The 12,559-nt window shown below is 37.6% G+C and overlaps 1 protein-coding gene across 1 annotated transcript; it reads left to right on the forward strand.

Moving 5' to 3' along the window:
• Positions 1-1,371: 1,371 nt before the first annotated feature.
• On the forward strand, positions 1,372-12,063 carry LOC136826173 (uncharacterized). Its single transcript, XM_067083221.1, has 5 exons — positions 1,372-1,672; positions 7,512-7,641; positions 8,194-8,372; positions 9,417-9,514; positions 9,987-12,063. Exons 2-5 carry the CDS (start codon positions 7,518-7,520, stop codon positions 10,189-10,191), a joined length of 606 nt encoding a protein of 201 aa, XP_066939322.1. The 5' UTR covers positions 1,372-1,672; positions 7,512-7,517; the 3' UTR covers positions 10,192-12,063.
• The last annotated feature ends 496 nt before the right edge of the window (positions 12,064-12,559 follow it).

Genomic DNA, 12,559 nt, shown 5'->3' on the forward strand with positions numbered 1-12,559 from the left:
CATAAAGAGGTACACTTCTATTAAAAAGGAGATCAATAAACAGACCAAAACGGAGAAATTAATCGTAGTGGGAAGATTGACTGATTTATAGATTTTAGGCATACATACCAAGCACTGGGGCAAATAAGGCCATTCAACGCTGAAACGGAAATTGACAGTAAAAGTTTGAAAGGTGTAACAGGAGGAAAACCTCGCAGTTGCACTATAACCCAATTGTTAGGAGAGGGTGGAAAGTAAGATGGAAGAAAGAGAATAAGAACGGAGGTACAGTAAAAGGAACGAAAGGGGTTGCAGCTAGGGACCAAAGGGGTGCTGCAAAGACCCTTAAGTAATGCCTACATTGCACCGCATGAGGTGTACTGACGGCACTAACCCCCTACAGGAAATCGTAGAGGGAGACTGAGTGTAAAACAACAAAAACTACTGGAGATATTACAGAAAAAACACCCACATACACACACACGCAAATAGATCGAAAATGTACAAGTCCATGAAAAAAAGGATTAAAATTTCAAAGTCACCGTTCGGTTAGAGCCTTCGATGTATACCAACAAGGATCGATGCCCTCTGTGATATCGTAATCCATATTAATTTTAGAATCAGACCCAGAACGCGTGGCTAATACAGAGCAGCAGTTGGTACATTCCAGTTTTGTCACTTCTTGCATGACGGAACCCTTACCAGTATCAAGACTGCTCCAAGTAAGCTGTTTTAGTGTATTTTGAATAAATAATTACAGTCTTCATTACCAAATGAATAACGATTGAATTCTGAAGCCAACTACACCGCAGGAACGAAGGTAAGTTATGAATTTTAGTGTGGTATTTCTATTTCTTAATTATTTTGGCTGCGATTCTCCATAAGAGACAGGCCATGATTACTTCCATTTCTGATTATCACCAACTGAATTTTCCTGCGATCTCTGTATAATCTACTTTGTTTGCACAAACTAATAATGCCCCAATGCACTTACAATTCAAGAAATAATTCGCAGTGCTGTAAGAGGTGATGATGGTTCCGTTAATTATTAAATTCTTCTACAGTACCTACTCACGGCCAAGGGGAAATAACAGACAAAATAACAGCAGAAATCAGCAATACCCTACTTCCATTAATCTGAGATCTTCACTTGCTGTGATGAGAGAGAGAGAGAGAGAGAGAGAGAGAGAGAGAGAGAGAGAGAGAGAGAGAGAGAGAGAGAGAGAGTTAAACATACGCAAAATTAAAAAGTTATAAAAATAGGTACATAAAACCCCGTTACGCGGATATGCGGTGTGAATCAATGTCACCGACTGGAAGTACGCGTAACCAGCCGAAACCGGAAGAAGCTATTGGCACTCTATATATAGCCTTACCCGCCAAACCGATTTCAGGAGCTTGGCCCACCCACTTAGTCACTATTTTAGTGAACGTTAACCCCTTTAATATCGTTAGAGTTGAAGATAACCCCACATTCCTTATTGCTGCTTAATCTGTTTATAAAAGGAGAGTCAAAAACCAAGTGCTACAACAAACATTAACTTGGCGTTTTTAAGATGTAGCTAAATTAAGTAACAATGCCTGATCACTTTGTCTCTGATGAGGACACTATGACCGTCCAGTCGACTGCCGGCATCCGCAGAGTGAGGGCCAGATAGGCAAAGGATTAAGTTGCTTTGGTCCACGAAATAAGGTGAGATATTTCGCAGCCTAATAATTAATTATACATAAGTCATCATATGATTATATATATATATATATATATATATATATATATATATGTGTGTATGTGTGTGTATGTGTCTGTGATATGTGTGTCTGTGTATATATATGTGTATATATATATATATATATATATATATATATATATATATATATATATATAGTGTATATAATGACCGCGTCTTTCTTTTAACAAGATTTTTATGGCATAAATACGCGTTTTGGAAGTGCAGTGGTTCCAAATAAGTGTCCTAAGTACAGCTGGGAAAGAGAAAAGCTGAGATTTAACAGATGGAAGAACACGCTGACGGATGCAGCTGTGACAAAAGGACTTGCTGAATGTAGACTGAATCTTTATTTGACTCGAGTGAAAGATAAAACAGATGGAAGTCTTAGCTGGTATTATAAGAATTAACTGAAAAGAAGATAACGATAAGAAAAACTCAATGAAAGATGGGGTTGGTTTAAAGACGTGAAAGATGGATGCTTATATGAAGAGTTGCAGAGTTCACAAGGAGGGACTCTTGCTTCAGAATGGTGAGTCGCGGAAACAAAGACAATTAATGGTGGGACAGAGAAATGAGAAATTCATTAAAGGCAAAACAGATGTTACAATCATGCAGTGCTGTTGAGGATATTAGGTGGTGTATTAAATGACTGAAGAACTGAAAGCACCAGGAGTTTGATTGATTTTATGGAATTTAGGCTGACAAGCCAAGCACTGGTGCGCTTTCGGGCCATTCAGTGCTTAAGACTGTGAAAAGAGCAGGAAGCTAGAGTGGGTGGACAGCCAGACAAAGAGATCCAAAAATTAAATTAAATGAAATACAACACACGTGCACTAGGAGGGAATAGATAGAGAGGTTGAACAGCAAGACTGACGAAAGAAGCTGGAATGGAGGTATAGCTAAAAGATGGGTGCAGCTAGGGGCCGCAGGAACGCTGCAAACACCTTTTAGTAATGCCTACAGTGCACCAGTTGAGGAGTACTGATGAAACTAGCCTCCCAAGTGGGGAACGACACTTTTACTACTTGACTATCCACACGTGGCAGTTAAAACACAAGTACAAAATGCGCAATCAAGTTTTCTGTACAGCCGTTACAGCGTATAATCAAGGTCACCACCAAAAACACATCTACCTTTCGGCGGTCTCGGTATAATGCTGTATGAACCGCGGTCCATGAAACTTTAACCACTGCCCGGTGGTGGCCTATCCTATATCACTGCCAGAAGCACGATTATGGTCAATTTTCACCTTAAATAAGATAAAAACTACTGAGGATACAGGGCTGCAATTTGGTATGTTTGATGATTGGAGGGTGGATGATCAACATACCAATTTGCAGCTCTCTAACCTGTGTAGTTTTTAAGATCTGAGGGCGGACAGACAGAATAAAGTGCGGACGGACAGACAAAGCTGGCACAATAGTTTTCTTTTACAGAAAACTAACAAGGTGAAAAGAGGGCACAGAATAAAGAAATACAAAGGGCGAACAAGTAACTGAAAGGGAATAGGAAAATGGGAAATGAAAATGGGGAAAACAGGATATGTAAAGATGATTTACCACATCCAAATATTGAAGATAGTTAGAAGTGTTGGCTTTGTTGTAATGCCACTATTAACTAATAATGAAGAAAACGTATCAACTGCGGCACAATTATTTCATTATTTACTAACGGGCCTGACCCTGACTTTGTACCACAAGGTCAAATAGATATAAGTTGTTCATTTCGATAATACTGCTAATTTGAAACAATAAACTGAAAAGACACATAAACACATCAACATTTCATCATTTTATGACGACTTAATCATTCCAGTTTGCACAACGAACCGGTAAAACAATAAAATTTAAAATTTCTACTAATGAAATTAGGTCTAATATGATTTCGAAACTAAAAAAGAAAAAAAAGGGGGCGTGGGGATCTTCACTCTAACCTTACTGTTTCAGTGTGCACTGAGAACCCTGAACCTCGGTTAGGAACTTAGAAACTGTTGGCGCAGACAAGTAATCAAAGGTGCAAGCTATGGTAATATTACAACTAGTAAATTTACCTTTTGAAAATAAACAGTTAACACATTCCAGTTTGAACATTTCCACACCGACTCTGCCATCTCATCGTGCATACTAAATACACGTGCCTAGGTTTATACGCTGGATGCACGATGAAAATACTAAAGGTCTTAAACCATTACTTGGTAAAAACAGTAATATCGTGAAATTAAAATACCTTTGTACTGACTTTGTTATTCCTGACTCGGGGTTTATACTCCCAGGAACAAGTGAGCCCATCACTCGAGAAACATGCTAAGCGTCATTCTGTTTTTTTCAATCAGTAAGTCGTTATTGAAAATCTACTACTTTCCAATCGAAATAACATCGTTATTTATCATTTCATGAACTTAATATTTTATTCAACTGAACTTAATTCTACGTAAACATGCTCCTATAACGAAAAAGGTTTTATTAGTTTTGGAGATACCTGCCAAAATATGCTGGTAGGTCTTCATTTTCTTTTCCTTCTGCTCCAGTTCCCAATTTTATGCATTACAGTTTTTATAGTATGAACCCATCAAGATATTTTTGTATTCTTACCTCACATTGTTTTACAATGATGTATGGTAATGAGAAAAAATTTTGCCCACAACCCAACTAATTTTTTTCTTTCCAAAAATTTCCAAAATTTTCCAAAAGCTTTTGTCACATATTACACAAACAGCAATAAACATTGATAAACAGGTCACGGATTACGTTAATAATAATCCAAACAACCTGAGAATGATGATTACTAATGAAGATAACACCGATCAATGCCAAAAAAAAATTAATACTGTCAAATACATTTAACAAACATTAATAAATACGGAGCATGTAAATTGTAGCCCTAACAAACCTGCGACTGATGATTAATGATGAAAACAATGGTGATTAATGTAAAAATTTTATAAACAAAGTTTTATAAATACAATAATTAAAATATTCACACCTGGTTAATAAGCATTAATAAACATGAATAGCCTATGCCAATATTAATAATAATAACAAACTTGTGATTAATGATTGATGATGAAGACAATGGTAATTATGCATAAAAATAACCAATTATGGATGAAACAGCAAGAAAAAGACGAATAATGAAAAAAAGTTTTACTCACCTATACTGGTGAAGTTCTTATCTCGTTTGTAATTTTTGTAGAGTGGTCAGTTGATCCTGCTTTAATCCATAGTCAGTCGGGGAGGGGAGGGGAGGTTACGCTCACCAATCAGTGGTGGAGGGGGATAGCAACGTTGAAAAGACTACGTCACAGTTCGCGAGTGCCAGCAGACTACGCCAAGCTGATGGGGGAAAGAAGAGCAAGTGGCATGATCTGCAGTAAGTCCATGTAAACACGGGAAAAAACTAGGAAACGTCATAGGCCTACGTGTTCATGGACGCCCTGTTATTTTCATGATCTTGGGGTTCGTGCCCCTCAGGTCCTTAATTGCTTTTCCATAGCAGCTTGGGACCTCATGGCGATTACTGCTTGATTGAAAAGGAAGGCAGCTGTGCAGATTATTTTCTTGCCATTGAAGGTAAGTTATTCAATGGCCACTTCTTTCTTCGACCTTAGATCATTGCCTCTTGATGGGTTCCCTACAACTATTTCTTTGGAGGTAAGCTGTCTGCCAATATGCCCACAAGATCACATTAATACTCTCATATCCCACTTTGTAAACAACATTCTTCTTGCTGGTGCATGGGTGACGGACCTTCTTAGCTGGACCAGTTTTCCTAGTACCAGTCTTCTTTAAAAATTAGCCTAACATCAGCAGGCTGCGTTCTGGTCTATTAACACAAAAGTGTTGATAGACCTTCCTTGTTCCTGAATTACCGGGTGCTCAACCTCATCAATAAAACGTTCCACAGGTTGGGAACCACTATGGTGGAGGCACCGGTACTAGCTTCAAAACTAATGGAAGAGGCACTCTTGTCCGTACGAATGGGGCTGCTTATAGGTGCACGGTACTACTGCATCAACATCACTGTTACAGGAATGCACCCAATCGTCAGCTGTTGTGTCACTGTAATCGTCATAATAATGATGATGTCCTTTTTTCCCTCTTCCTTGTTACACTAGGCCTACGCCTAGCCTACTTGCCTTCCCTTTACCCCTTCCACCCCTGATCTTTAATATCACTGCTTTCCTCTTTACACTCAGCTATTATGTCACGGTAATGCACAAAAATATCATCACAAGATCTATTACACGAAAAGGCTCATAATCATCACACTTGCCATCATCTGAACGTCAGTCATCCCGAATAACTTGGCTTTGTTGTCACAGACACTGAAGCCTGGTGCTTGTTTTCTTGTTTTCCACACTATCCGGGGATGGCTCGTCACATCGAACACTTCTAAAGAATCTTTGTTGTCTAAACTCGTTATGGCAGTAAAACCATCACTCGTTGATTAATAATACCGAGACAAATAGCGATAAAATTGTTCGTTAACGGAGCATCGCATGCACTCAGAAGATACGGAATACACTAATACTGATCGGCTTTCAAATGTTAGTAGTAGAACACGGGATTTGCCTTCGAAACAGATCCCTTCCTCGTTCTATTCCTCCTCTGATTATGTTTGTTCAAGTTTACTGCCTCGCATTGGCTGGTCAGTCGCTCGGTCTATAAACATTATTAATGATGTTAGGAATCCCTTATGACGGCTCACCAGAAACCTGGTGTGTTGACTGCCTGGCCTTCTCGATGAAGTAAAATCTCCCTATCGTTTCTCTAGAAGGATGGTTATGCCGTCACTCGCGTTGGGTGAAAAACGCTTTGCATTCAAAGCAATTTCCGACCGTAATGGACGCGACGCATGGCATTGTTTTCTCGAACGCTTTAGGAACGGATTCTTTCCCGTTCTAACCTAAATTTCGTTGGAAGTGGCGAGGAACTTATTTCTCCAGCAGGGTTGGAGTAATTACACTTGAAGAAATAAATTACAATTACAACTACAATTACTTTCAAAAAATGTAAATTACAATTACAGTTAGAATTACATTTGGAAATAGCAATTACATCACAATTACAATTACTTAACAACAAATTCAATTACAATTACAGTTACAATTACAAGGGGTTTGGATGCAAGAGTAAACGCTAATCTTTGGCTCAGGAAACAGTGCACTGAGGCGAGCAAATCGAGCTGATAGAGTTTCATAATTGATTTCCAGTAGTGTAAGTGATAGAAGAGCAGAGGTCATATTAAAACAGCATTTATTAGCATTAGTGGCGGAGCACCAGCAAATTGAAATCTTATAAGCAAATTGAAAGCACCCCGTCACTCCTAATGGAGCCCGACCTCTAGAACTTCAATTTCATAATTACAATTAAATTACAAATTACATCATCCTGTAATTAAATAAATTACAATTACTTGCTATAATTTCATTTTCAATTACAATTACAGTTACACGGAATTCTATATTTAATTATATTTCCATTAAATTATAATTGCAAATACTCCAACCCTGTTCTCCAGTGATGGACTCAAATAATGTAAATGGGCAGTACATGGTCTACCACCATAATATTAAATCTGCTATAAACAAACAATTAAAAACCTTTGTATGTATATATGTAAACAAAAATGAACCTATTATCATTATTCTTAATGTCCATACGATGCTTTACAGAAAAGGAAAGCTAACCTTGCAAGCTTCCGGAGATCAGAACATCAAAAACAGAGAATGATATTCACATTTAATAAACTTTGCGGTCTGAGCCAGATCTTCTTCATTTACTTATCTTCCATACATTTCAGGTTACGATGAGGAAGATCACACTTTTAACAGCGGCTGTGCTTATAACTGCTTGCTTGTGGAGTTCGTTCACAGATGGTTCCAGGCAGAGGAGGTACGGGTTCATGAACCCAAGCGCGCCTACTCTTATTGGTAAGGAATGTGCTGTTCCCATATTCAAACCATTAAACATTAACTTTCATCAGGTTCAGCCGAAACTCAAACAGTTAATCAAATAAATAGATAGGTCTAATTTCTATTTAATAATCAATGTTTTCACTTAGTCTACTCCTAATTTGGTGTCACACATTAGTCTTTATTATTTTAATCGCTGGCTATTAACTAAACATTCAAATTTCAAGCAGAATTACGTAAGGTAAACACTAGTGCTTTCCTCAACTTTTGAATTAAAGCTCCGCAGAGTCTTCAGTATCTAAACGCACCATACAAGGCTACAAGTCACACACTCACAAACACACGCACACAGCAGTTATCTTGCTTCTAGTTTTTAGCATAACCATACAGAAAAACAATCAAACATTCAGTGGCGCTGCTTCACTGGTAAAGTTTGTCATCAATTACCAAATTTTTGGCTCCTTGAGGCTTCCCATTCCTTGCAAAGTGTTAAAACCTTCCCAAATCACTAGACCGACCTTAGACTGTGCTCAGTCATAGCACCTAAACGCACTTCTCTTTTGTGAACAGGTTTACTTCTCACTCTCCCCATATCTCTGGCCGTTCCCTCCATAACTCAGAAGTTCGGGAGGTCCCTCAGTCTTCAAGAACTGATTGACGAAGATGGTGAGATTGCAGAGGCACTATACTGGGACCCTGCGTACGAAATGCCGCTACAAAAACTCGCCGTGTATTTCGCGCATTTGGAGGTACGTTTAATAGACCCATGTAAGAGCCCAAGACTATCGTGTTAACATCAACTTACACTGACAGTGTATTTGAAATGACAAAAAACGATAATTATATTAATAAGTATTATCATAATAATAATAATGATGCTACTGTGATTAATTACATGTAGTGAAGTACCTTATTTTCTGTACGATTTGACGCCCTTTAGTAGAATACATGTGATGGAAGAGAAAATGAATGCAATGAACAGGATGTGCATTTAAAAACAAATGACAATAACTTATTGGCCATTGAAAGGACCAATCAACCAAATGAATAAATAAATAAATAAAACGAGGGAAGTATCCGTAATCCTTCCATCAAGCAAAGGATAAAAAAAAAGAAGGCTCAAGGAAGCCATAGTCCAGTCGCTACGGTACAGCCAGAGATTGGAGCACCCAGAGGAAGACGACTTAACTTGTTTCTCAAGCTAGCCTGCGTTCCACTATACTATCTATAGCGTTCTCCCAAAAACAATTACACGTCGGAGCTGAGTCTAGTCGTGTAAAAGATATATATATATATATATATATATATATATATATATATATATATATATATATATATATATATATATATATATATATATACATACATAATCACCATACCTTAAAATACTGCTTGTGATACGAAAACCAAATCAGCACAGCTTTCATCGGGAAACCATCACTTAGGCTGATTAGGCTACTATATGTACAAGGTGAACACTGAAATTCTGCTTAAACAGATGATGTTCAATGAATCGAAATTAGCCAAAAACATTCGATTTTACATACAAAAATCATTTTCAAAACCGAAAAAGGATAATCTTGCCGATTAGTGAAACAAGATTTCAACCCAAAAACTGCCTCCATTTCTATATAGTATCAACGAATACCAAGCCTAGTACCACACTTCCAAACGCACACTGTAATGAGTGTGAAATAATCACTTTATGTTACATGGTCTCAGAACTCAGTTTCTTCCCCCAAGAATAATTAAAACAACATAACTGATAATTCTGATAATTCTTCACCTTGCAGCTCTTCTCCATGGGGTGTCAAGAGAGGCTCATATGTGAACTGGCTGCAGAGCCAGAGACCTTTTCACCAATTGCAGAGATTTTCTTGAAGGAACTCAGGTATGAAATTGCGCCTTGCTTTCATCGCTTGTATTATACCTGGTAGTTTACCGTTGCCATATATCCAGTTCTTACCAGTAGAAGAGTTAGTTAACCATTAGCCAGGCTGAGCTACTCTTTGTTCTTGATTAGTGCAACCCTATAAAATTGTTCGAGATTAAGGGTTTTCATTATAATCAGTAAATGTCGATTGCGAACTATACATTAACGGATATTATCTTTTTAAAATTTTCAGCTTTTATTTATGAAAGTTATACGAATTTTTACATAGGAAAGTTATGCGAATTTGCCACCAATTTATTACTCTTGGTAAAGACATGGCAAGCAACTCATCAAACCGTTTCTCAATCAATAGTTATGCACTCTACTGAAGAGAGAGAGAGAGAGAGAGAGAGAGAGAGAGAGAGAGAGAGAGAGTATTCTTAGTACTAGTCCGGAAAAGTGAAGTAATAAAAATTGCTTGTTTTCGCAGACCACTACACGGGCCCGTCACACGCTCTCCTGATTCCCTGATGTGGCGTTACATGGTGGCGATGAGAGAGGGTTTCACGGCCCCCATTGAGGCCTGCGGGAGGTCATACCCCAAATGCCCACTGCCAGCGAAGAAGATCCTCAACATGCCAGTGCTCAAAGTGTGGCAGTTCCTCGCTTCCAAGTTCAACGTGCGGCTGGTGTGAAAGGAAAGATATATCTAATAATATCTAAAATATTGAACTGAAGTCCTTTCTTACTTGGTGGAACATTAAAATTAACGACAAATATGTGCAAATGAGGTTACATGATAAACCTCCAAAATCCTGACATACTAACCCTGAAGCCTTATTCAGCAGTCATATCCTATGACAGTTTATTCCCACAAAAACTTAATTTACTGAAAACTTACATAATCCCTTAAAAAGCAGATCGATCACCAGTCCATGATTTCAAGATCTCTAAAAGGAAGAACACCATAAAGTTCTGAATTCCAACAGCAATTTCTGTTATTGCATATTGGATCTTTCCTAGACAATGACCCCAAAGGGTTTTCGGGGTTCGATATCTAGGAATATTTCTTGGGAGTCATTATCTTTATGATATTTACAGTCTCTTGTTTATGTTTTTACGGTAATCCTCAACGGGCTTGTACTAAAGACGCCGCAAAGGTGGGTACATATCGGGTTAAAACCCAGAATATTAAATACATATGTCCGTTAACTAGAACGCCAATCAAGACAGTGATCCGTAACATACAGGGAGGGCTACACCAGTCTGTTTACACTCCTGTGGCTGAGACATCAGAAAAACATTCAATAAAAGAAGCCATGAAAACCTATCAATTGTCGAAAGCATCGAAATTCTGATGCAAACCACAATCATTTTCTACTAACATACATGGATGCATGTTGCTTAGATGGTTTAAATTAAGGGGACTGGCGTGGGCCTCATTAATATGACCAACCAGCAGGGCACAAGAAGGTACTCACTAACCTTTAGTAAAATGTACAATAGAAGATGGAATCTTTACAATCACAAGATATCAAAACAAACCCCTTTCAGCTGTATTCATATGATACAATCTATGGACACTAGTCTCTACGAAAGAAGCATTAAAATATTTGAACTAGCAAGGAACAGGACCAACGGTACTTTTAGCTCTTTTCACAAAAGTTCAAGGTTCTCGTATCATTTTCTTTCTCTCCTGAGTTACAACCGTTTTCTGTGACATGGAAGACTTCCAGCTACAGAAGAGGTTCACAGTCAAAGAAGTAAAGTCATGAATAAGTGGTGAGCACTTTTACCACAATAGCAAAGCCATCCTAACACAGAAATAAATCACAAAACTGCCTTGAGGATAGGTCTGCTCTGGTAGTTGAAAACGACTGGGGATGAACTCTTGGTCTGTTCAAGTCGTTACAGAGCCTAATACTTCCCAGGCTAGCTGGGTCCTGTTCTTGACTGAATGAAATATGTTTCCCCTTTTGTACAACAGTAAATATTCTGGACAGCTGTTCAAAATGCTGGTAATATCCCAAGAAACCACAACGCCAACATTTCAGTGCCTTTCGATGTTGCCAAGAATTCCACTTTATGTAATATTCAACATAAATAACAGCTAAATTCTGTCTGAAGATATTAACACTTGAGTAAATTCTGTTGCCGAATACATCAAAATGAGACAGAAAAAGTCAAATATTTAGACCACGTACAAAGATCGTCATTCCATTTTAAACTCAAGAGGAGTGACTGATTTCCTAATTAACTTAACAAAGGCACATGGCATATATAAATAATTGTTCCCTTCAACTTCAACAAGAAAGGACTGAAGTATTTTTCAAGGAACTTTTTTTTTCTAATAACAAGGCTATTCAGTTAGATATTCTTATAGTGATAAACTGGGCATTAGTGTAATTTCTCGTATTTTTTTATACTGTACATCAGTGTTAAGTCTTCTCTATATAAGCTATGTTGTTAAATATTCTGTTAATAAAGTATGTTTCATTCATTACATTCATTCTTTTAGTTAGTGTTTTGCACTCCTTGTTGAATAGATAAGGTTTGGCAAATGACCACTGACTTGTGTGTCTTTTAATGAATGTATGGCAATGAACTTCCTAAAACTACTGCCATACATCAACAGGTGTTACTGGCACCTGTCAAAATCACTGCAAATTACCACGGGAAACAGATGTTCACGCCTTTTTTTTTCTTTTTTACTGTAATTGCTGGCATACAAAGCTTCACATTTCAGAAACCTACCAATTAACAGAGACTGAGTAAATTCAATAAAAGACTATTGATTTTAGAAGAAATTCTCGTCAACCTAAAGTAATCAGTTTTTAATATGCACTGAATAAATGGTATGCGTTTGCTTAACTTTAGTATTGAATCTTGTTGAGAATGCTGTAAATACTGATGAGATACAATTTAGTACTTAACTATTTAATCAACAAATAGTTTGCACTGACATTGGTGTATTTGTGTATAAGTGGGATACAACAAAAGATTCATACATACAACCCAATTTCAAATGCATGAATAATTCACTAGTTCCATAGTTTGAGGATA

The sequence above is a fragment of the Macrobrachium rosenbergii genome, chromosome 40 (assembly GCF_040412425.1).
Source record: "Macrobrachium rosenbergii isolate ZJJX-2024 chromosome 40, ASM4041242v1, whole genome shotgun sequence".
Taxonomy (NCBI): Eukaryota; Metazoa; Arthropoda; class Malacostraca; order Decapoda; family Palaemonidae; genus Macrobrachium; species Macrobrachium rosenbergii.